The sequence below is a fragment of the Equus przewalskii genome, chromosome 9 (assembly GCF_037783145.1).
Source record: "Equus przewalskii isolate Varuska chromosome 9, EquPr2, whole genome shotgun sequence".
NCBI classification, from domain to species: Eukaryota; Metazoa; Chordata; class Mammalia; order Perissodactyla; family Equidae; genus Equus; species Equus przewalskii.
Genome location: NC_091839.1, coordinates 79586966 through 79609940, shown reverse-complemented (window position 1 = coordinate 79609940; position 22975 = coordinate 79586966). Strand labels below are relative to the sequence as shown.

At 43.6% G+C, this 22975-nt stretch overlaps 1 protein-coding gene and 1 long non-coding RNA gene across 4 annotated transcripts in view; one reads left to right on the top strand and one right to left on the bottom strand.

The window, feature by feature from the left end:
• SLC2A12 (solute carrier family 2 member 12) overlaps positions 1–22975 on the top strand; it is a 61771-nt gene that overhangs the window by 28952 nt on the left and 9844 nt on the right. Inside the window, exons 3-5 of one of the 2 annotated variants that reach the window (XR_011522157.1) lie at positions 4563–4655; positions 9483–9605; positions 13161–13293. Coding sequence is in view for 1 of the 2 variants with exons in the window: in XM_008535967.2 (XP_008534189.1) it covers positions 9483–9605; positions 13161–13293 (256 nt within the window). In the remaining variant the exon portion in view is untranslated. The remainder of the gene's footprint in view (positions 1–4562; positions 4656–9482; positions 9606–13160; positions 13294–22975) is intronic. The other variant, XM_008535967.2, reaches the window with a different exon arrangement.
• On the bottom strand, positions 2971–22863 carry LOC139073432 (uncharacterized). Of its 2 annotated transcripts, XR_011522158.1 has the most exons (4): positions 22710–22863; positions 21556–21706; positions 15416–15538; positions 2971–4617 (listed from the first exon to the last, which is right to left on the bottom strand). It is a non-coding gene; the product is annotated as an uncharacterized lncRNA (long non-coding RNA). The 2 variants fall into 2 exon arrangements; XR_011522159.1 differs by lacking the exon at positions 21556–21706.

Sequence of the window (22975 nt, the reverse complement as noted above, 5' to 3'; positions counted from 1 at the left end):
GCCTGGCCTACAGCATGGACTCTGTACACTTGGTGATTAGTGCTCTTAAATGTCTGGTCCTGGTCTAGACGTGAGATGAATGGTTCTGATCATGCCAGCACTGACTTCAGCAGGCATTATGCCTCAGCCAGGTGAGGACACCCAGGAAGCCCTCCATAGTCCTGTGCTGAATTGGGATGCTGGGGTCCTCCTCTACTCCCTTCTATACACCATTCTAGTCGGGTCACCACTAAAGAGAGTAGATTTGTGAAGTATGGTTCAATTCTGGATTGCCTACAGTCAAGAGAGCTTCCTAGGAAACCTGACAGGCTTCACAGAAAATCCTGGGGCTTTAGTGAAAGGTGAGGGGTGTGATGTAGGCTGAGAAACACTCAAATGTCCACTCTTCTAAACTGGTGCAGCCAATTTAGACTCTATGTCCTGGGTGCACACAAACTTTGTCTTGTCTGCTGTTGTATTCTTGAGCCTAGCCTAGGGCCTGGCCCACAAAAGGGGCTCAATAAATATCTGTTATATAAGTCAAGAACTTCCCCCAAAAAAGAGATGTTTCTAGAACTCTCTCCTGTGATTAAAGGGGAGTCCTTCAGTCTGGGGTTGATATATCCTGATCTCTTCTAGTACAAATCTGAGTCAATATCTAGAGAATGAGACATAAATATGGTTTGTGTGGAACCCCATGCACATTTGACCAAAATTATATCTGAATAAAGCAACTCAATCGAGAATGCAGAGCCATCTCAAATTCATCTGATGACTAAAGAAGGTTGATGTTTTAAATTTACTAAAATTAAGGCCATTTAAAAAAATTTATGGTATCAGACAAAACATTCATTTACAAATTTCCATTGTTTTCTCCAAATATGAGACCCAGCTCTTCCCCTAAAAAAAAAAAAATTGCGATTAGTTATATCATGGGATAATTATTCCTACTTTGGTTTAATAATTGAATTTTTTTAAACTTGACTCTTTACAAAAGAGATTTGAGGTAATTCTTTTGTGGTTTTCCTAAGAGAAATAAGTGAAAATCTGAACTGGAATTTTGGGGTTGCTTTTGTTTACTTAATTAGCATTAGATCTTATAGAAATATTTCAGTGGATTATCTCAGGCTTGAGAATCCTGTTAAATCCGTCAGATGTGAATGGGCAGTCCAAAGTTAATAATAACAATACAAGATCTTTGCAGAAAAATCATATCATAGCAACAAGTAGTCAAACTCTCAAGAACTATAAACTGGCTGATATTTTAGCCCACTTGCAAGCTAACAAGTTAGCTTGTCACAGTATCATGGATGTTGGCAAAAGACACAAGACTCCTGGGTCAGAGACAAAGGACAGTTTGTTACTCACAGCAATAGCAATAGCCAGAATATTGACATTTGCGTCAGTTCTCCAAGCCCCGATATCCACAGGGAAACATGAAGGGCCAGAGGACACTTACACAGATAATGGGTTATTGTAGAAGAGAGGAACTCCAAGCCTAGAGAACCCAAATCTTTTAGAATAGACAGTAAGCCAGCCTATTTCTTCGCTGGAGAGAGACATTATCTTTAATCTACTGCATAGTAGACAAACATTTGCCTCAGAGGAGACCCCATCTCTGTCTTCCAAGGCAGTTCTTGTACATACATGCCTGGAAAGACAGTCTGGAACAAAGACAGTCAGCGCCTTTGCTCACAAGACACACAGGAAGGCGAGAGACCCGTGGAGAACTGTCTCTCAGCTCAAATATCCTAAAAAGACCGTCTTTGTGTTTTAAACAAGAAACTAAAATTTTTTAAAGTTCAAAGACTATAGAGCCTAGCCTTTTGTTTGGTTTGGTTTTATGGAGTTTAACCAGCCTTTTGGAGGATGGGTATCAGTAGGAAGCATAAGACTCATCTGCCATAACATTTAAATTTAGATTTCATACCTAAATAACTCTAGCTCTTCAAAAATAAGGTGTTCATACGATGTTTGCACAGCTAAGGATTATGACAATTCCAGGGATGTGGAACAGCAGGTTTTAATTTGGAAGTTTACTTAGCTGCTTCACTCCAAATTATCCTGGGTTTAGAAGAGACAGGCTTACAGACCAGAAGGAAATCAAATATTTCAAAGAGATTTTGATAGTCTTCATATTTCCTCCTAGACTCAGGGCCCTAATATTCAGAACCATCCCGGTCAAAGGCTTTTTTAGTGATCATCTTCCTTTCCCAACATTTTTGCAGGATAATCATATAGCTTTAGAGAATCAAGGCATATTGCATAAATTATTATTCTTTAAACAGGAGAGCTTTATTATCAAATATAGCCATTATAAATCATAGTCATACAACGGGTTTGTGTTAAGTGTGTCTACCTTTAAGATCTTTCAAATCTTTTTTTTGTCTTTTAAATCTTAAGTTTCAATTATCACCAATATTCACACCAATACTGCTCCTTTTTTCCAATTAATTAAGTTATAGGTCATTTTGATGGATTAAAGTGGTGAATTATTTGGTCTTCTGGTGTTAATCATTAAAATAATGCAAAGTAAATTGAAAATAGTATCGGAACAGCTTCATACTAAATTTGCATCCAAGCAAAAGAGGAAAAATGTTACAGAAATATGTGCCTTTAGTTAATTAAATCCCGTTTTCCTCTTTGGAGTTAGTTAGACGATGGAGAAGTGGTATCCAGCCAGAGTCTCCAAGTGCAATCTTGTAGCGTGAGCACAGCTAAACACACAGTGAAACGACACCATCGATTCCATGACGTCACAACTGTGTGTCGGTGTTTAACTCTCCTCTCAGCCCAGCACTACAGTCACAGTCCGATCCCTGGAAAACTATGAATTAAAGAAACAGACATTTGCAACATTAAAACCTCTAATACTTTTCTGACTGACACCCAAAGGATCAGTCATGAAGAAAGCACGACACAAAATAATACATCTGAAACATAACGCTCAAGCCAAGCTTAAACCAGAAAAAATGAATTTCTTGTAGCTCCTTTCTTTTTTTTGTTTTTCATTTTGAACTTCAGTTCAGTGGTCTGCAGATAGGGACATGCATACTCCCGGGCTTTGCTTTCCAGAGTACTCCTTCAATGATATGTCAAAGGAAATCAATTTCTTGATTTTTAGGAAAAATCCATTTCCCAAAATTTCTTCTTCCCTATCTCCCCAGTGGTAATTGTTTTTCCACTGAAAAGAAAGCACACCTATTACCCATCAAAAAAACTTACTATGACACATGTCCCAAAGTACAAAAACCTCCAGAACACTCAGGTAACTGAAAGAACGTCAGGAATCCTGGTGTGGGCATGGTGTGGGAAATGACTCTAATGACAAGATAATAATCCTTTCATAAGCCTAGATAGTCCCAATAATTTCCTTTCAACAAAACTAAAGGAAGATCTCATCAACTTATCAGCTGACACATTATTACAAACAACTTGTTAATTCAAAGAATTGAGTGACATTGCTATTATAAAATTTCTTCGACTCCCCATCTATTTTCATTATTCTTAAGAACAATAAATTTCATCTCTTTAAAGGGTAGAAATGTATCATGTTATTCTAGAAGGAAGAGACATTCACCCACAGGTACATAATATAGGAAAAACTCACCATCCATGAAGAGGAATATTTCCAATAAATTTCACTTTTCATATTTAATACTTATTTCTAAAAATTTGTAACATATTTCTATAATTTTGATCTATTTTGTATTAATTATTGTGTTAATAACTTCAAGGAGAAAAAATACTTTGAAGCTCTTAGCAGAAATAAAAAGAAACCTAAAATTTCAATTTAAGGTCATTTTTTTTCAGAGCAGTATGATACAGTGATCAATAAAAGACTTTCCAGCCTAAAAACGCATTACAGTAGGATAAAGTACTAAGTTCAAGGTGAAAAAGAAACTATGACATTTATGTTAAATACGTTATTCTTATATTTTTTAAATGGATGATGACGAGTATCAAATAAGAAAGGCATTAAAATTTCACTGGAAATATTTAAAAGTGATGTGTTCTATTTTAAATGTTAGAGTTTATAATACAATAGAAATTGCATTCTTTGCTATCATTTAAATTTACGGTGAAACAAATATTAGATTTTGACTTATAAATGGAACAAAGTACTTAGTTTTTCAACTTAATTTAAAGGCTACACAAGCGAGAAAGTTTGAACACCACGCCATAGTTCTCTCTTATTCCCATTGGGTACCACCTCACAAAAGGGGTCCATTTTTAACTCTGGCATTTTTTACTGAGGGTTATTCCATTTCGTCCAATTTCTCCTAAAACATTTTTAAAAAGTCATTTCAGTTGGTTTTGATTAGAAATCATTAAGATAGAAAGATTGGGGAGCGTGGAAGCTTTATTTCATTGCTCTTCTTGGTTTGTTACGTAACTAATCCAAGATAATACAGTAGTGCCCCTGTATCTATAGTTTCACTTTCCACAGTTTCAGTCACCCGAGGTCAGCTGCCATCCTGGAGGCCGGTGCTCCTCCTTCTAAGCTAGAAGCATAAGGTCCACAGTAGCCCAAGCCTGGGTCCCAATGTCTACATCGTTCCCCCTTTCCTCTCATCACATAGGCGCTGTGTCATCTCACGTCATCACAGGAAGAAGGTGAGGAGAGTACAAGAAGAGCTGTTGAGAGAGACCACATTCACATAACTTTCATCACTGTATGTTGTCATATTCTATTATTAATTATTGTTGTTAATCTCTTACTGTGCATAAATGACTTATTAAACTTTATTGACATAGGTACGCTTATATAGTAAAAACATAGACCATGGGGTTCGGTACTATCCACGGTTTCGGGCATCCACTGGGGGTCTTAGTACATATCTGCCGTGGATAAGGGGGGCATGACTGCATTCTTCAATAAAGCATTTATTTTAGAAGAGGACACGAGTGAGCAAAACTCAGAGAAACCGAGAGAAGAGAGAACACAAAAAATAAAAATATGAGAGCCACCACATCATTACTGATGTTGGAAATGGTGGCTTATGGTGGAGTGTATTTTTTAAAGAACAAAATTTTCCCATTTAGGGAAATTATGAGGTCAGGATTTAAACAACTGGTTGGAAGGAAATGGGCATATTTCCCTCTTGAATTCACACAAAGTACTCCCTTGTGGTCAGAGAGCTAGGGTGCTGGAGCTGCTTGCAAAGGCAAGAAAAGCCATAGGAATCCTACAAAGTATAGGGCATGGCTCCTCGGCAGATCAAGTGGTGAAAACTCTGTGACCCGCCTGTTGACCTCCTCCAGAGCTGCCAGGAATTCTCTGGTAAGAGTTTCAAGATCTCCATGAGTCTCTCAACCCTGGGGCTAGCATGTTAGGTGGTTCAGGAAGAGCTCGTCAAATGGAAAGTGTGCCTGGAGAGGCGCAGGGTTTAAATCCAACAGCAAAGGGAGTTAAATGACAGCTCCAGTGGGAAAACGTGTGGCAGCGGCAGAAACAGGGAGGGGGCAGGAGACAGGCATGGCAGTGTCCACGCGGTAGGGCTGAGACATTTCCATTGATTGCCTCTATTAATCCAAGTCCACTGCACCCAGATACACTTCAGCATTTGTCCTTCACGGTCTTGTCATGACTCTCTGTGCCGCCATGAACACTATCTGCAGATTTCATCTGGGTCAGGCAAGTTCTGACAGACAGCCCTGGTGATTTAATACTGTGGGAAATACAAGTTCCAGCGGGTGTGGACAGTGATCTCCCAGCAAGGCCAAAATTTCCTCAGTCCATGCAGCATAGAGAAGACCTTAAAGACATGTGCAGACTCTGACATTTACAGAAGCACATGTCGCTCTGACTTAGCCCTGGAATGATGGGGTTGGGGTGGAATAACAGAGGTCCGGGAGAATTGTCTCAGAGCCTGGAAACTGCAGCAGCTGTGCTCACTGTAGAAGCGTTCACTGCATCTCTGAACACCCTGTGGATTCCTCACAAGTAAACAGCATGAAGCATCCCCTATGGCTCTATCATCAGGGTGGGGCATAACAAGGACACCCAGAGAGAGCCACCACTTCTTCACTGTGGCTTATAGTGATAACTTGATTTTCCTTGGGAGAGAAATTAGGCCCTCTCATTAAAAAATCAGTGATTTTAAGAAAACTTCCACCTGTCATTATAAACATCAACATATTAAACCCCCATGTGATGGTTTGTATCTCTGTCCTCTTTACTTATAAACTGGAATAGAGCTTTTTCATTCCTCCTGCTTTGGGCACTCACAGCTTCTTTCCAGGGAACATGGAGGCTGGTAGATTCTGGCATCATTTTGCTCCTAAGTCAGGCAAGGGGAGAGAGAGTTTTACCCTCTCAGCAAATTCCATTTTGCTGCAAGCACCATTTTCAGATTTTTATTTCACTCTCTCTGGACCTGAAAACCTGTGATTTTATGGTTCTGAAATCCTTGTTAAAATGATATTCTCCTTATTTTTGAACTGACAGGTTCCAGATTGGGAGGTTGAACCATCCTTGTCAAAACACTTGTCAATTGCTGCAACATCCAGTTTGTCAATATTAGATAAACCAAGGCACCAATTCTTGAATTCTTTCCATTAGATCAAAAAAGAAGAGAAGCTTTTGGCAATGATACATTAGTTTTGGAAACATCAGATGTAGGGTTTCCCTGACACCAAGTTCTCATCAGAGACTGAGGGCAGTGTCTTTTTCAGTACTCTGTTCATTGCTCGCTGACTGGCTAAACCGCCTGAGGGCTCGCTCGGCTGCTGAATTGAATGCTTGCCTAGCACAGGCTTTCAGTGTGGATCCTGGGATCCTTTAGCCAAACCCTTGACAGTTCAGACCGAGCACGTATAACTGTGCTTTGTGTGACTGTCCCATCTTCTCGCTGGCAAAATCCACCACTTTCTATGACAGCCGGAGCCACTCGTTCTCATCTGAGGCCAACATGGCTCTGATGACCCCAGCGATGATACTCCCCAAATCCCACCAAATAATTCCAAGAGGCCATCATGATGAAAGGTAGCAAGGTGAGGAGGGGGGAGGGGTTTCCGAGGTAATGACTCGGGGACGGAAGTAGATCAAGACAACCTGTGCTAACCCCTCTACAAAAAGAAAATGAAAGAATGTCCCTTCCCCCACCCCCTCCTCATGGCCACCAGAGCAAAAGGCCACATGGAACCCTCTGCTCCACCCCAACCCATTTCAAATGCCCATGGCGGGAAGGGCCACGGGAGGACTGGTCTGTGGCATAGATTATTTAGCCTCAAAAAATTGGATTCACAAAATTTATCTTGTATTTGTCCAAGGGCAGGTCATTACAAAAGCTTCACCAGAATTAGACAGCCGTCGCTCTACTCAGAGCCAGATCCCAGTCTTGCAAAGCTCAAGACAAGGTTACCTGGGTATTGCACTGGCCTCATTGAGAGCAAAGGGACCCCACCAAGGATATAATCTTCAAGAAACTAGTGAAAGTCTTTTGAGGTGGGCGGGGGAGGGACATGCAATTTTATTTGTGAATTCCCTATTACTTAGAACAATAACAATCATGTTTCTTTTGTTGCATTATCTTCCATGCCCAAAAAGTAACCCTATATAGATTCACTTGGAGAAGATAGTCAAGAAAAAGAAACTTTTTTCTAGCTCTCTTCTGTAATTAAATTACTTTTTCTTACTTTAAAACAGCAAATTTACAACAAGCAGATGTTTTCTGTACAGAGTATCTTCTTGTCTTGAGAACCAAGCCGTTAAATTAGAAACATAGCTGGCTGTTTGATTCTCTTCTTTTTTTGAGGAAGATTAGCCCTGAGCTAACATCAGCTGCCAATCCTCCTCTTTTTGCTGAGGAAGACTGGCCCTGAGCTAACACCTGTGCCCATCTTCCTCTACCTTATATGTGGGATGCCTGCCACAGCATGGCTTGACAAGCAGTGCGTAGGTCCACACCCGGGACGTGAACAGCGGACCCTGGGTGGCCCAAGCGGAACATGTGCACTTAACTACTGCGCCACCAGGCTGGCCCCTGTTTGATTCTTGAATATGCGGCCCAAGTGGTTGCTGATGAGTGGGGCACCTCCCTGGCTTCTTTTTTTTTTTTTTTTTTTAAAGATTTTATTTTTTTCCTTTTTCTCCCCAAAGCCCCCCGGTACATAGTGGTGTATTCTTCGTTGTGGGTTCCTCTAGTTGTGGCATGTGGGACGCTGCCTCAGCGTGGTCCGTCAAGCAGTGCCATGTCCGCGCCCAGGATTCGAACCGACAAAACACTGGACCGCCTGCAGCGGAGCGCGCGAACTTAACCACTCGGCCACGGGGCCAGCCCCACCTCCCTGGCTTCTTGCTTCTTACCCACCATGGTCTCCTGTGCACCAGGACGACGCAGCTGGTTGGTCTATAAATGCTGGCTCTCCAATACAAGGTGACTTTGTCAGCAGGGAGCTGGGGTTGGGGCAGCTCCTAACTCCTTCTTTCCTCAGAATCAAAGGTCCTTCTACCACACATTTATTTACTCATTAACAAATATTTATTGAGCCACCACCAAGAGCACACCGTGATTAAAAAGCATGAGTTCCGGAGCCTGACTGCCAGGGCTCAGTGCCATCTCTGGCCACTTAGGAGCTCTGTGACCTTGGCAAATTATTAACTCCTTAAGCCTCAGTTTCTTCTTCTAGGAAAGACAAGAGTAACAGTTCCTGTCTTGTAGGATTTTGTGATTAAAGGAGATAAAGTTTGTAAAGGGCTCAGTCCACGTAAGAACTCGCAGCTCTTTTATTAGGCAAACTTGGTCTGAGGGCTGTGAGCACGAGGTAAGTTAACTCGCCTGTCTCCTGCCCTTTCTAGTCCCACCAGGCATGTCCTGTAATGTTCCCTGTCACTCTCAGTTAGTGAGAAGTCCTCTGATCAGTTTTCGTGCCAAGAAGAGTCTCCTTTCAGAAATTCAAATGTTTAGTCTAGTTTAATAATCAAATCTTGAAGCTCTATTTAATTTAGAGCTTCTCTCTACCCAGCTTGCCCCAGGCTGGGAAACCCAAGTGGGAGAAGTGACAGGAGCGGGCTTCCTTCCTCCCGGCCTCCCAGCTCTATTTCCTACCCACTCCTTAGTTGTGATGCTGGACTTCTCCAAGGTCAGTGGCAAAGGAGATGACAGGAAAGGGCCCGGACGTCGAGCAGGTAGAGCCGGGGTCTGGCACTGAGGCTCTGTGCTTGGCAGATGTCCAAAGCTGCCTCTCTGGCGGGTGGCCCCAGCCGCTGCCCCTCCCATTTGCATTTCTCAGGCCTGTGTCACATACCAGCGCTGTATGACCCTCCCTGTACCTCCAGGGACGATTGTCAAGGCTCTCAGTGTTTCTCCTGGACCCTTTCTCACTTGGCTGAAGGTGAGGAGAAGGGACATCCGTTCTCTCTTCTGCCAAGGAAGGACCTGCTCAGCTCTCCAACCACAGACCACGCAGGACCAGGGCAGGATCCGCGGGCTGGCCCTCGGTTCCAATGGGCTTTTGATAATTTTGCCGTCCCCCTCCCCGCCTTTGCTTTCTCCTAGTGCCCTGGCTGCTGCTGAGCGAGATTTTTCCTGGTGGAATTCGCGGACGAGCCATTGCCTTAACTTCCATCATGAACTGGGGCATCAACCTCCTCATCTCTCTGACATTTTTGACTGTGACGGGTAAGAAATCATTATTTTCCTCTAGTGCCTTTGTGCTCGCAGGGCAACTGTCAGGAAAGCACACTCACCTAAAAGATGTTGCATTGTGGACCTTTTCAAACACATTCGAAAGTAAAGAGAAGGGCAAAGAATCTGACGTGCCGACCACCCAACCTCAGCAGTTCTCCACCTTCACTCATTTGTAAGCCCACTCACTCTTTTCGAGCATATTGCTTTGAGTCACATCTCAGACATCATGCTGTTTTGTCTATAAAATTTCAGCATGGACCTCTAAAAGATCAGGCATTTAAAAGCTATAATCACAATATTAACACCTAAAAATATTAATCATAATCCCTTGGTATCACGTAGCCAGTCTGTGTTCACATTCTTCCAATTGTCTTACAATTATTTTTTATACTTTGAATCACGATCCAAATACACAATTTACAATTGATTAATACGGGCCTTATAATTGGTGGGTTTCATCTCCATTTCTCCCCCTCCTCTCCACACTATCTTTTTAATGAAGAAACTGGGTCATTTTTCCCATAATTCTCCCCTGGCAGGGTTTTCCCGAGTGTGGTCCTATCTCACGACTCCTGTCCCCTGTGTTTCCTGCAAACTGCCACTTAGATCCAGAGGCTGGAGGGTTTCAGATTTTCTGGTTGGTTTCACAGGTGCTGGCGTGTGTCCTGCCCCCAGAGGCTCGTCCCGTCACTTGTCTCCCACTTTGTCGTGTTGCTTCCTTGGGGAATCTTTGCCCAGACCCGCTGTTTCCATTCTGTCGTTCCTTCTACATTTGCATAAGCGCTACTCCTCGAAGGAGAAACTTAATTTGCCTGTCTTGAAATATGAATCATTTAAGAAAGGGGAGATAAATACTTGAAACTTTCTCTTTATTTTCTAGCTTTCAAAATAATGAGATGGCTCCCAGCAACTTCCAAAATTGACCAATGACTTGAGTTTTCATTCTTTCCTTTTTTATATATATAATATATAAATATTAAATAATATATATAACATACAAATTTTCAAAAGTTGATGTATACTCAAGAAAGCATGTATCTGGGGCCAGCTCCACGGCCGAGTGGTTAAGTTCGCGGGCTCCGCTGCGGCGGCCCAGGGTTCGGATCCCGGGCGCGGACATGGCGCCGCTTGTCAGGCCACGTTGAGGCGGCGTCCCGCATCCCACAACTAGAAGGACCTGCAACTAAGATATACAACTATGTACGGGGGGAGGGGGCGGGTTGGGGAGATAAAGCAGAACAAAAAGATTGGCAACAGTTGTTAGGCCAGGTGCCAATCTTTAAAAAAAAAAAAGTATGTATCTATATATAGTACTTCTGAATCTTGTCAGCCCCCTTTTTTCTAGTACATATACTTTTGGAAATTAACTTTTGGGGTTATTGATTAAGTATGATTTGGGTTTTTACATAAAATTTTCAAATGTTTATATCCCACACCTCTCCTACTCTGATCACATACATGGACGTGTGCCCTCCACATTCGCACACACACACACACACACACACACACACCCCTCTTACCTGCTGTTTGGTGTGGAGAAAGAGAACTATAAAAGAAAGAACGGAAATGATGAGGGATGAAAAAGACACACACCTCTGGCAAGGATGGCTAACGTGTAGGATGAGCTAACGAAGATTCAGAAGCTCTCCCGCACTGGCTCTTAAACAGATGTTGGGAAAGCATATCTGCTTAAAAAGAAAACCTGGAATGGTCTCAAACCTGTAGATGACGTTTCATTGGACTAAGTTTGAAATTCTATACTTATTTTCAAAAGTCAATTTTCCAAGTAAAGAATGCAAAGGTTCTGCTTAGCCGCAAGCCCTGGGAGCCAAGTCCTGTATTGCAACTTCAGCTGTATCAATAAAAGCGGAGTGTTCTGGAGGAAAAGCTCACTCTGCATGGTCATGACACAGCTGCAGGACTATGCTCTGCTCTGAGCAAGATATTTTAAGAGGGTTCTTTAAACATGTTAAGAGGGTTGCCGTGTGTCCACCGAGGGAGGGCCATATGGATGACACAGGCATGTGACCTGCAGCCTGTGAAGGACAGAGTGAGTTCAGGACGTTAGGCTCGGAGAGGGGAGGCTGAGGGAAGGGACAGAGGAGATGCAGACACCTGTGCGACTGTCATGGAGATGGCAGGGGAGAGCTGGTCCAGGGGACCAGGCAGAACCTCTGAGCAGCAGGTCCTGAAGGGCGGACTTGGACTTCGGAATCCGTCAGGAATCCCTTTAGAACAGGCAGAGCTGGCTCACAACGCAGCGAGAAGCTTTGCAAAGTGGTAAGCTCCCTATCATCGAAAGTGCTCAGACAGAGCAGGGGACAAGTTTGATGAGAGGCCCTGTATTGTTTTTTTCACTGTCTACATTCTGGTTTCATGCTCCAGAGAGGGAAGAAGGACCAGTTCTACAAGCACTGTATTAAACATTCATTTGGGCAAAACCGTGAGCCAGCAGCAAGAAGAGCCCTGAGGACCGGACTCTAGTCAAAACTGCCAGCGGAGGCGCAATCCTCTTCCTGCTTCTCCCAGCTCAGCACAACCGGCTGATCGTGGTTACACGTTGAGGTCCTTGGCCGCCACGTTCATGCACCAAGCTGCCTCACTAAGAACTGCTCGGCCAGTGTGCTGACCGACCCATCGTGATTGTGGATGCAGCTGGGGAGGGCCGTCTGCACTGGCACAGGCCGCAGTCGGTCTGAGCCGTGTGCAGAAAAAGCCAGCTTGCTCCTCTTGACTCTTCTCCACACTGGACTTTCTGCTGCCGAGCCAGGGGGCAGCACCTTGCAAACGGCAGGCTCCAGTGCGCTGGGGGCCATTTCTCACCAGTTAGTAGACCTTGACCTTGGCCTGTAACTACAAAGGGATGATACCTTTGGCTAGAAGTGGTCAGAGGCAAAACTAGGCTGGCAGGTGGGATCCATCAAAACCTTGAGGATCCTGCTTCTTGCTGATGCATCTTAGTAAGTTAAGCAGAACTATTCACTAGAACCATTATCACTTTTTTTTCTCTGAACCTGGGAAGAAGTATTACCGATATGCTGAAATATTGCTCATATGAAATGACTTATTCAAACTAGAGTAAAGAAGGGTGAGCTCCTTTGAAGAAAAGTCCATCTGTATAAATATGTCTTTAAAAACGTCCACCAAGTAGAAACCACGCTGCTCCAAGAGAGGAATGGCGGAGGGTGAGAAGAGATTCTTTACCTTCTGCTTTCTAGGTTTCAGTGCAGTCTCTTTCGCCATGAGCGCATGTATTGCCATTTTGAAAAGAAAAGCGTGCTTCCCAAGAAGATGCCACTGGGTTTAAATCGTGTACTTGCAAGACTGCTGTCGACTTTATCAGAGAAAGCTGGCATAGGTTGTACAAATGAAACTGTCAGCGGCTGGCTTTGTGTATTTTTAATTTGTAATTGCTATTTCCCTGGATCCTACCCGTGCATTTGAAAATACCAATGTTTTTATGTACGTTCTAAGAATTGGCCGTCCACAGGCAGGATCAAAGCAACGCATAGCGCGTTTCTAATCAATTTCTTCTGTCCTTGACAGATCACATTGGTCTGCCGTGGGTGTGCTTCTTCTATACAATCATGAGTCTGGCGTCCCTGGCCTTTGTTGTTGTGTTTATACCTCAGACAAAGGGATGCTCTTTGGAACAAATATCGACGGAGCTGGCGAAAGCGTAAGTGTTACGTGCTTTGCTCTCTGAACAACACTCTGGTCAAAAGTGCAGCTTTTGTATGCAAGTAAATAATAATATCTGCACTTATTTTCGGATATTCCCTTTGGTGTGGAACTGTATGTCAAAGCATAATTCCAGTTTCCCTGCTGTGTGTTTAATTTGGGTGACTAGCGAAGGAATCAGCATAACCAGTGCTTTCTAACAAGTGAAGCTTCAGAGCTCTCTTCAGTGATGACGGAAGCAGCCCTCCCATCTCCCAAGCGCTTCCGCACACCAGGGGTTGGTTTGGGGTTTCGGGCGGGTCCTGGAATGTCGCGCTCACCCTGCGCTAGAACCATGGGCTCCAGCTCTTCCATCTCTAGCATACGTGTAGATCTCTTTACCTGTTAAAGCTGAGACTGTTGGAAAAACTCTTGGGCTTAAATGTCTACAGTTATTCCAAATATGGCACAAAGTAAGTTTAAGAAAATAAAGACTTTCTTCTAGGAACAGGCATCTAGAAAACTGGTTAAATACATTTCACATGGAGAGACTGCTTAAGCAATCTGACCTAGAAGTGGGCCGAGAACACTCCCCTCTTCCCTCAGTTGCAGAACTCAGCTCTGCCGGGCGGACACTGTGGCCTGGAGAGGGCGTGATGCACGGGGGCAGGAAGGAGGGAAACTGCTCCCTCTTCCTAGGATTAAATCGCTACACTGGAGGGGCCGGCCCGGTGAAGCAGAGGTTAAGTACGCACATTCAGCTTCAGGGGCCCAAGGTTTGCTGGTTCAGATCCTGGGTGTGGACCTAAGCACTGCTTGACAAGCCATGCTGTGGCAGGCGTCCCATGTATAAAGTAGAGGAAGATGGGCACAGATGTTAGCTCAGGGCCAGTCTTCCTCAGCAAAAAGAGGAGGATTGGCAGCAGATGTTAACTCAGGGCTAATCTTCCTCCAAAAAAAAATTGTTACACTGGAAAATGGAAGGACACTGGTTCTTGGGTTTTAATATAATGAGAGGAAACTACAGATTTACAGTTTGTGGCTTTCTTCTAAAACTACTTTCCATACACTAGAAAGAAATGTGTGGTTGCTACAGAAGGTGTGGGCACAGTGATTCTTCTGCTTTTCTCTGAAGGAAGAGTAAACCCGATTAGGTAAACTGATGGTAGGCAGATGTGCACATATGTATTTATATAGACCAACCCGTTAATCCTGGTTCACTAAGGTGTATAGTGAATAGGACTGTGGACAATTTTCACCTTATAATTTATATACTTTTAAATGGCTTACATTTTTAAAACATTTCACTTTAGTAAGCAGAAAAACTTTTCTCTTAATTTAAGCCGTATGTTAAATATCAAATTCTAGAGCTAATTTTTGATACAGATAAGGCCCTGGGTTTTGTGTGTGTGCGAGGAAGATTGGCCCTGAGCTAACAACTGTGCCAATCTTCCTCTATCTTTTGTATGTGGGATGTCACCACAGCATGGCTTGATGAATGGTGTGTAGGTCCACACCCAGCATCCAAACCCATGAACCGCAGGCTGCCAAAGCATAACGTGCAAACTTAACCACTACACCACCGGGCCAGCCCCCTAGAGGCCCTGTTTTTAAAATTAAATGAAAATGAAAATTATTCATTTATGAAGAGAAGTATAATTGTCAGGAAGGCTAGCTCTACCCTTGTCCTGACCAGCGCACTGCCTGGCTCTTTGAAAATTGAAACCAAATGATTGGGATTCTTGGAGAGCAAGAATCTGAACAAGACTATCAAATACAAATACACGAGTCAAATAATTAACAGCCTCAGACCTTGATAACTCAGTGCAGTCGTCTGTAACTGGAAGCATCTGTGGCAGATTCGGGCCTTTTCCAGAACTGAGATGTCAGGACACTGACAACTTCCAAATCTCTTGGTCATCCTTCATTTCCCTCCTTCCCTGTAGCTTGTTCACATTGGTTGCCCGTTGAGGTATAACAAACCATTCCAAAAAGTCGTGGCTTAAAATAACAATTTGCTATTTCTCATGATTCTATGGTTTCTCGGGTGCTGCTTCTGCTCATTTCACCTGGACTTGCTCATGTGGCACCGTCGGCAGGAGGAGTGGTTGGTCTGGAAGGTCTGAGAGAGCCTCACTCACCTTGTGGCAATAGGTGCTGGCTAACCATGGGGAAGTCACGCTACACCAGTTCCACCACTTTCGCTCTTCAGCACAAGTCCCAAGGCCAGCCCAGACTCCAGCGGTGTAGAAATGGCTTCATCTCTAGAAAGGATGAAGGACAAAGAATTTAGTGCCACATTTCATCTACCACACCCATTCTTTCCTGAAATTCTCTTTTAGTTCCTATGAGACAGTCTTCTTCCCTGGATCCCTCCCACCTCACTGACTCTTACCTCCTTACTTCTCCTTCTGTTCCTACATTATAATTATCTTTGAAGCCTTACATCCTTATGCCTTCGGGGCCAACTCAAATCCTCATCTTCAAAGCTGTGAGTTACTCTAGCCCTGGCTGGCATTCCTTTCTGCTGGATTCTCAGCATTTTCAGTCTCATTTTCTTCTATGTTGTCTTAGCTAAAACGCCTGTGGTTTCACCTCCTTAACCAGGTTATAAAGTTTTGGTTCCCAGGAATGGTCTCCGTCCATTTTCTTCCTTATGTAACCTCACAGTGCCTAGCTTAACATCGATTCCTAGCACATAATTAAAAAGTATCCACTGTTCAATTTGATGACTTGTGGACAAGGCCAATGCTGAATTCATAGTGTGTGGGGGTTAGATACGAGGATGGAAATTCCACATCCTGCATCATAGATAACAGTATCAACCACACAGGTTTGGATGTATGAACCATAAGATGTGATTTAATCTGTGGTCTAACACAATCTGTGCAATGGGAGGAGGAAGAGCTGTGTGTTCGGATGAATGAGACATACTGGCTATTCCATACCACTCCCCTCTCCACCGCTTCAGATATTATTTATGCAATTCTTTGTTGACCAGCTGCTATGGACCAGACACTGAAGTAGGAAAGAATCGAAGAGATAAGAGACAAAGAATCCATAGCTTCCTTACTTTAGGAGACAGACAAGAAAACACACAGTGTTGGCCAGCAGGAAGGAAAGTCACGTATACTGGAGGATTTCATCTATAAAAGCTTCCTGAAAGAGATAATGCCAAAGCTGAATCTTGAAGGAGTTATCTGGGCAAAGAAGTATGCGTGAGAGAGGAGGGTCACAGGCAGAGAACTGTATCCTCATCGGAGTCGCATGAAGAGGACAGGTTCTGAGTTGGGGATGAAAGGTAAGCCCAGAAGAAAGGGCAGAGAGCAGTCAGGAAGGATCTTGTCCATCTTGGGGAAGAATGTGGATTTCATCCTGAAGGCAGAGCTGGCGGGCAGGCAAACAACAGAACTGGGGGTTAAAAAGTGACCAGATTTTTGAAGGAGCACTCTGGCAAAATATGGAAACTGGAAAGGGGAGATGCTGGATGAGGGAAGCTAGGAGGAGTCTGTGGGAGGGAGCAGAAGGGAAACCTTGGGGCTCAGGGGTGGAGCAGGGCTAGAGGCTGGGCAGCTAGACTGGGGAAGACAGTTGAGGGAACTGGGATCTCTCTCTAGCTGAGAGCACTAACCCAGTACACAGTGGAGACATTCATCCACATGAGAGCCGGAAGAGGAGCAGGCTGGGGAGGCAGGATTCTGGGGGGTTGGGGACAATGCTGGGTTCAGTATTGACTGCAACTGAGGCACCCTTGTGTCATGCAATGGAAGGGAAAGAAGGCAGGTGAACCCTGGGTGCTGGAGTTGAGTGGAAATGTCCGTGTTGGAGATAATTTGGTCCTCAACCCATAGGTACAAAATTATGGAAGCAGGGGCAGACCCACATTTTGTGGAGCCTAAGCTTTTGAGGGCCGTCTTTAAGAAAAATAATACAAATTATGAATGTAAAGTTAGGCCTGACTCTGTGGGTCCTGTAGGGGCTGTGCAGGTGAGGGGCCCTGGAGCTGAAGTTTCCTTTATGGAAAGTTTATGGCTTCATGGAAATCCACCTTGTGTATATGCACTTTTGAGCTACCCATCTACTAGCTGGGGGAGCAAAATTCCTTCAGAAAGGAAGGTTGCTAAAATTCTTGTGAGCGATATGAACAAAAACTGAAGCAGGGAGAAAGTCACAAGGAATTAATTGCAGGAAGCTAAGGGCCTACTTCATTATCAGTCCTTACTGCTCCCTTTCTAAAAACTCCACTTGAAAGTGGAACGTTCTGTACATGTTCAGGTTAAGAAACTCTTAGACCTATTTTTCATATGGGGCTGTCAGAATGTATCCAATTGCAAACTAAATGAAAATTTGAAGACAAAACGTAAGGAAAGCCAACCTTTCCATCCAGTGGACTCTAGAATAAGACATTCCCTAAGAACACATGATTCAGGCACCTACAACTCAACAAAATGTATTCATTCAGAATTCAGGGTGGGGAAGGAATCTGTCTAAATTCGTAAAACTGAATTATGAAATGTTTTTGAAAGAATCGCATTTCTCTTACTTTATTTCTTATTGAGTTTACAATAGTTTACATCATTGTAAAATTTCAGTTGTACGTTATTTCTTGTCTGTCACCACAGAAGTGCTCCCCTTCACCCCCTGTGCCCACTTCCCACCCCTCTTCCCTTGGTAACCCCTGAACTGTTTTCTTTGTCCATGTGTTTGTTTGTATTCTACATATGAGTGAAATCATATGGTGTTTGTCTTTCTCGGTCTGGCTTATTTCACTTAGCGTAATACCCTCCAGGTCCAACCATGTTGTTGCAAATGGGATGAATGTCTTTTTTTCTGGCTCAGTAGTATTCCATGGTATATATATACCACATCTTCTTTATCTGATCATCAGTCGATGGGCACTTGGATTGTTTCCAGGTCTTGGCTATTGTGAATAGTGCTGCAATGAACATAGGGGTGCATATGTTACTTTGGATTGTTGATTTCAAGTTGTTTGGATAAATACCCAGTAGTGGGATATCTGGGTCATATGGTATTTCTATTTTTAGTTTTTTGAGGAATCTCCATACTGTTTTCCATAGTGGCTGCACCAGTTTGCATTCCCACCAGCAGTAAACGAGGGTTCCCTTTTCTCCAGACCCTCTCCAACATTTGTTCTTTTTAGTCTTAGTGATTATAGCCATTTTAACAGGTGTAAGGTGGTATCTTAGTGTAATTTTGATTTGCATTTCCCTGATGACTAGTGATGTTAAATATCTTTTTATGTGCTTATTGGCCATCTGTATATCTTCTTTGGAAAAATGTCTGTTGATATCCTCTTCCGATTTTTTGATTGGGCTGTTTGTTTTTCTCTTGTTCAGTTGTGTGAGTTCCTTATATATTATGGAGATTAACCCCTTGTTGGATATATGATTTGCAAATATTTTCTCCCAATTGGTGGGTTGTCTTTTTGTTTCGATCCTGTTTTCCCTTTCTGCTCCATTCTCCTTCTCTTCTCCTTCTGTAATACCTATAATTCTTATGTTTCATTTCCTAACCGAGTCAGATACTTCTTGGAGACTTTCTTCATTTATTTTTAGTCTTAGGTCTCTCTCCTCCTCTATCTGGAGCATTTCAACATGTCTATCCTCGATTATGCTGCTTCGGTCCTCTATGATGTCTGCTCGAGCGTTCAGAGAATCCATATTTTGTTTTATCTCATCCATTGTGTCTTTCATCTCCAATATTTCTGATTAATTCTTCTGTAGAGTTTCAATCTCTTTTGTGAAGTAGCTCCTGAACTCATTGAATTGTTTCTCTACATTCTCTTATAATTCATTGAGTCTTTTGATGATAGTCATTTTGAATTCCCTGTCATTTAGATTATATATTTCTGCGTCCTCAGGACTGAATTCTGGGTACTTGTCATTTTCTATCTACTCTGGAGATTTAACATAATAATGTAATTTTTGATACAGCTAGAGGGCATGACTTTGTTCTTTCACATCCTAGTATTATTTGGTTGCAGTTCCCACCTATCACCACTGGGTGGGGGTCAAGAGCCCCATATTCCGAGGCCTCTGCCTTCTGCCAGGATCCCAGGCACTGGGGCTGGTATAGAGCAGGGTGGGTTGGGAGAGAGGCACTTTCTCCTGCGTGCTCTTGGGGTTTTCTTGCTCTGCCCTTGCTATCTGCTCTCCTGAGGTGTGGGCTTGATGAGGTCACCCTGAGTTAGCTTTCACCTCTGTAGGAGTTTTCCCCTAAGCTGTGAGGGACCTTGGGGATCTTGGATGTTTCTGCAAACGGGCATCCCCTCCCCCCTTCTTTCACTCTCAGAAGCTGAGCGGTCCCAGATTGCAGTCTTTGGGGAGGGAGTGAAGTCTTCTCTTACCATGTTCTACCTCCTCTGAGGGGGTCTCCAGCCTCTCTGCCCTCCAAGCTGTGGCTGTGTGGGTCTCTTGGACATCTTTTGTGTTATGTGGATGTCCTCTGTTGGAGTATGAAGGTCTTTTTCATTCTATGGTGGAGGGGAGAGATCGCTGGGAGAACTCACTCCACCATGATGCTGACATCACTCTCTGTTATCTTTGAGTTTTGCAATTACTCAAACTTAAATCCAGACTCTCTCCAAGAAAGTTATAAATGGTAAATTAGGAGATCCAGAGGCCAGAGTGCTGCGGGGCCCCAGCAGATGACAGACGCCAGGAGGTTGGTGTGAAGAGCACAGCTAGATAAGGATGCTGATGCAGAGGATGATGAAAGACGAGTTGGCAACATCCTTCTACATTTTAAACTCATGTGTAGCAGCAGCTACAGTATCTACTAGGGGGTATGTTGTGGGGAAGCCCAGTTCTGAGGGCAGAAAGGAAACAAAGTGTGCTTTCTGAGATCTTCACTCCTATTGATGCAACTCTGGAGAGCCTGGGCTTGTCTTAGCAGGAAGCAGCAGGCTGGAGAAGCTTTTAACATGGAAATGTAAGCAGCCTGGATTGTGTAAATTAACCAAAGTATGTATGAAGTATGTATGTTAAACAAGGTTCCCTGGAAGGAAATGTCAGAGATAAAAATAAAAACAAAGTAAAATACATAATGGTATTGAAAAGTTCTCAAACTAGTTAAGTAAATGCGGGGTGATGGAAAGCTCTGGGACTTGCGAGGACACAGAAGCTGAAGTGACCTTGAAGAATGAGGAAGGACACTGCTGGGTTAAGGGTGTCTTTAAGAATTTAGCAGTTAATGAAACAATGAAGCAACTGTTGTCACCAGGGGAACAGACGGTCCTGAGGTGTATTCCCCAATGATTTTCCAAAGAGTAAGAAAGGAAACTATTTATAATATCAAGTTCACTGCCAAGTTGATACTTCACATTGCTTACCATTTTCCTTTCTCATATTTGGAGCTGAGGTCTTTTATTTCTATTTCTACAAGGCTGAGACAACAAACATTCTTCCAAGGTGGTTAAGCTTCTTATAAACTAAACAGTGACTGAGCGGAGAGGTCAGAAAAGACTTCAGCAATCATGTAATTTGAAAGGATCTTATTTTGAACTTCTGCCCTGCCAGCTACAAACTCAAAATGGGACATCTGCCATATTTGCTATTTCAGCTGTGACTGATTCTTTTCCCCAGTTGAAGTGGAAACAAATAGAGAAACGCAACAAGGTCATGTTTTGTAAACATTTTTGTTCTGAGGCTTAGATTATTTTTCACTTGCTGCAGTTAATTTTAGGTGGCCATGTCTTCATTCATTCATCCAGATTCATTTCTTCAACACATTTCCCCAGCATCTGCTCTGCACCAGATGCTACAAGAGCATGTCAGGCAACAAATGCCCTGAGAATGACACTGCGCTGATAAGATAGTAAATGATGGGGTGGGGCTGCTTTCGATTGGCTGACCTGAGGTCATTCTGAGAGGTAACATTTAAGATAAAATCTGGGTGATGATAAAGTCCAACCCCACAAAGATAGGGGGGAAAAGAATTCAGGCCAAGAGAACAGCTAGTGCAAAGGTTGAATCAGAAACGCGCCTGACCCGTTCTGGGAACGGGAAGTGACCAGGGGACTTGGATCTGAGATTCCGTTAGAAAGTAGGTAGACGGTTGTGCAGGGCTTTGCAAGCTGAGGGAGTTGGGATTTCATTCCAAGTGTGATGGGAAGTTACTCAAGTATTTGAAGCAGGGGAGTGACACAATCTGATTTACTTTTTAAGGCATGTCAAGTGAGCGTCTGCAGTCACCCAGCTGAACGTGCTGAGGAGGCACACCAGCACAGGGTTGGGTCTCATTTTAAACCATGATCACTGACCTCCAGCGGCCCTCCATGCAGCCTGGCTGTCACACGTGTCCCTGGCCATTAACCGCCTCTCTCCTGGACAGCGCTCAACACCACCTTCTCTCTCTGGAAACCTCCTCACCTCCTTAGCCCTCCTCGCTCCCACTGATGGTCTTGCTTCTGACTTCACAGAGAAAATGGACACAGTCAGAGGGGAGCTTCCATAATCTCTGACATCAACCTACACATCAGTACTTGATCCAAATACACCCCCATCCCTTCCCTTCTCTGGGACGCTCTCCAACAATTTTCCCTGTGCACGCCTGCATCATCCATATTTTACCTCCTTCCTGGATCTCTACTCAGCAGCATTCAAACCTTGAGTGATTTTTTTCTCCCTCTTAAAAAAATAAAGGTCTTTGATTCCATTTTCCTTTCTAGCTTTTGTTGTTTGTCTGCTACCATTTATAGCAAAGTTCTCCTAAACTTGTCTAGATTCACTGTCCTCAATTTCTCTCTTCCCATTCTCTCAGGAACCTGCTCCAATGAGACTTTTATGGCCACTCCTCTACTGAAATTGCTCTTTTTAACATCCCAGTCTCCTCCAGGTTGCTAAGCCCAGTGATAAATCCTCATTCCCCTTCATGGCTGGCTCAGTGATGACCCCAGCATTTGACTGACTAAGCATGCCCTCCTTCCTGAAATACTTGCTTCTCTGCCCTCAGGGACTACATTGGTTGTCTCCTCCCAGTCACTCCTCCTCAGCATCTTCTGCTGGTTCCATCCTATCTTCCTACTTCCTAACTTAAAGTTTTCATGCCCTAGGGCTTAGTCCTCCAGCCACTTCTCTATGCCCCTTTACTGGCTCGTTGCTCTCAGACAAAGTTACAGCGTTTACGTAGCAGAACTCAAGGGGTTTGCCTCTTGGGGAGTGCAGAGCAGAAAAGCACAACCAAGGCAGAAGTAAGAGAAGAAAAGGTTTATTGCTTGCACAGGCAATGGAGAACCCTGGGGATAGCTCCCAAAGCAGTCTCTCCCCAAGCCTAGTGCCAGTGTAGACCTTATACATAAGAGTGCAGAGGATATGTTACCAACTTTGTAACAACTGAGCTCAATCAGGGTGCATGTGCAGGTCATTACACCACAAAATCAAGGTACCATTACATGACAGGTTCAATGCAACATACCATTACATAATGAGTTCAATGTAACATGTCACTACATAACAGGTCCATGGTAACATTTGGACATTTGGAGCTGGAGCAGTTTGCAGGGGTCTTGCTGCAACCGTGTAAATTTCACTGTAAGATGGCAACATTTGCAAGAAGGGGACATCAATTTCTGAAAAACAGAACATTTAGTTTCTCCTTATCTGGAAAACATTTGACAGTCCACATTAGTTATCGATCACATTCTCAGTAACCCTTTCCTTGCCTGGCTCCTGGTCACATTT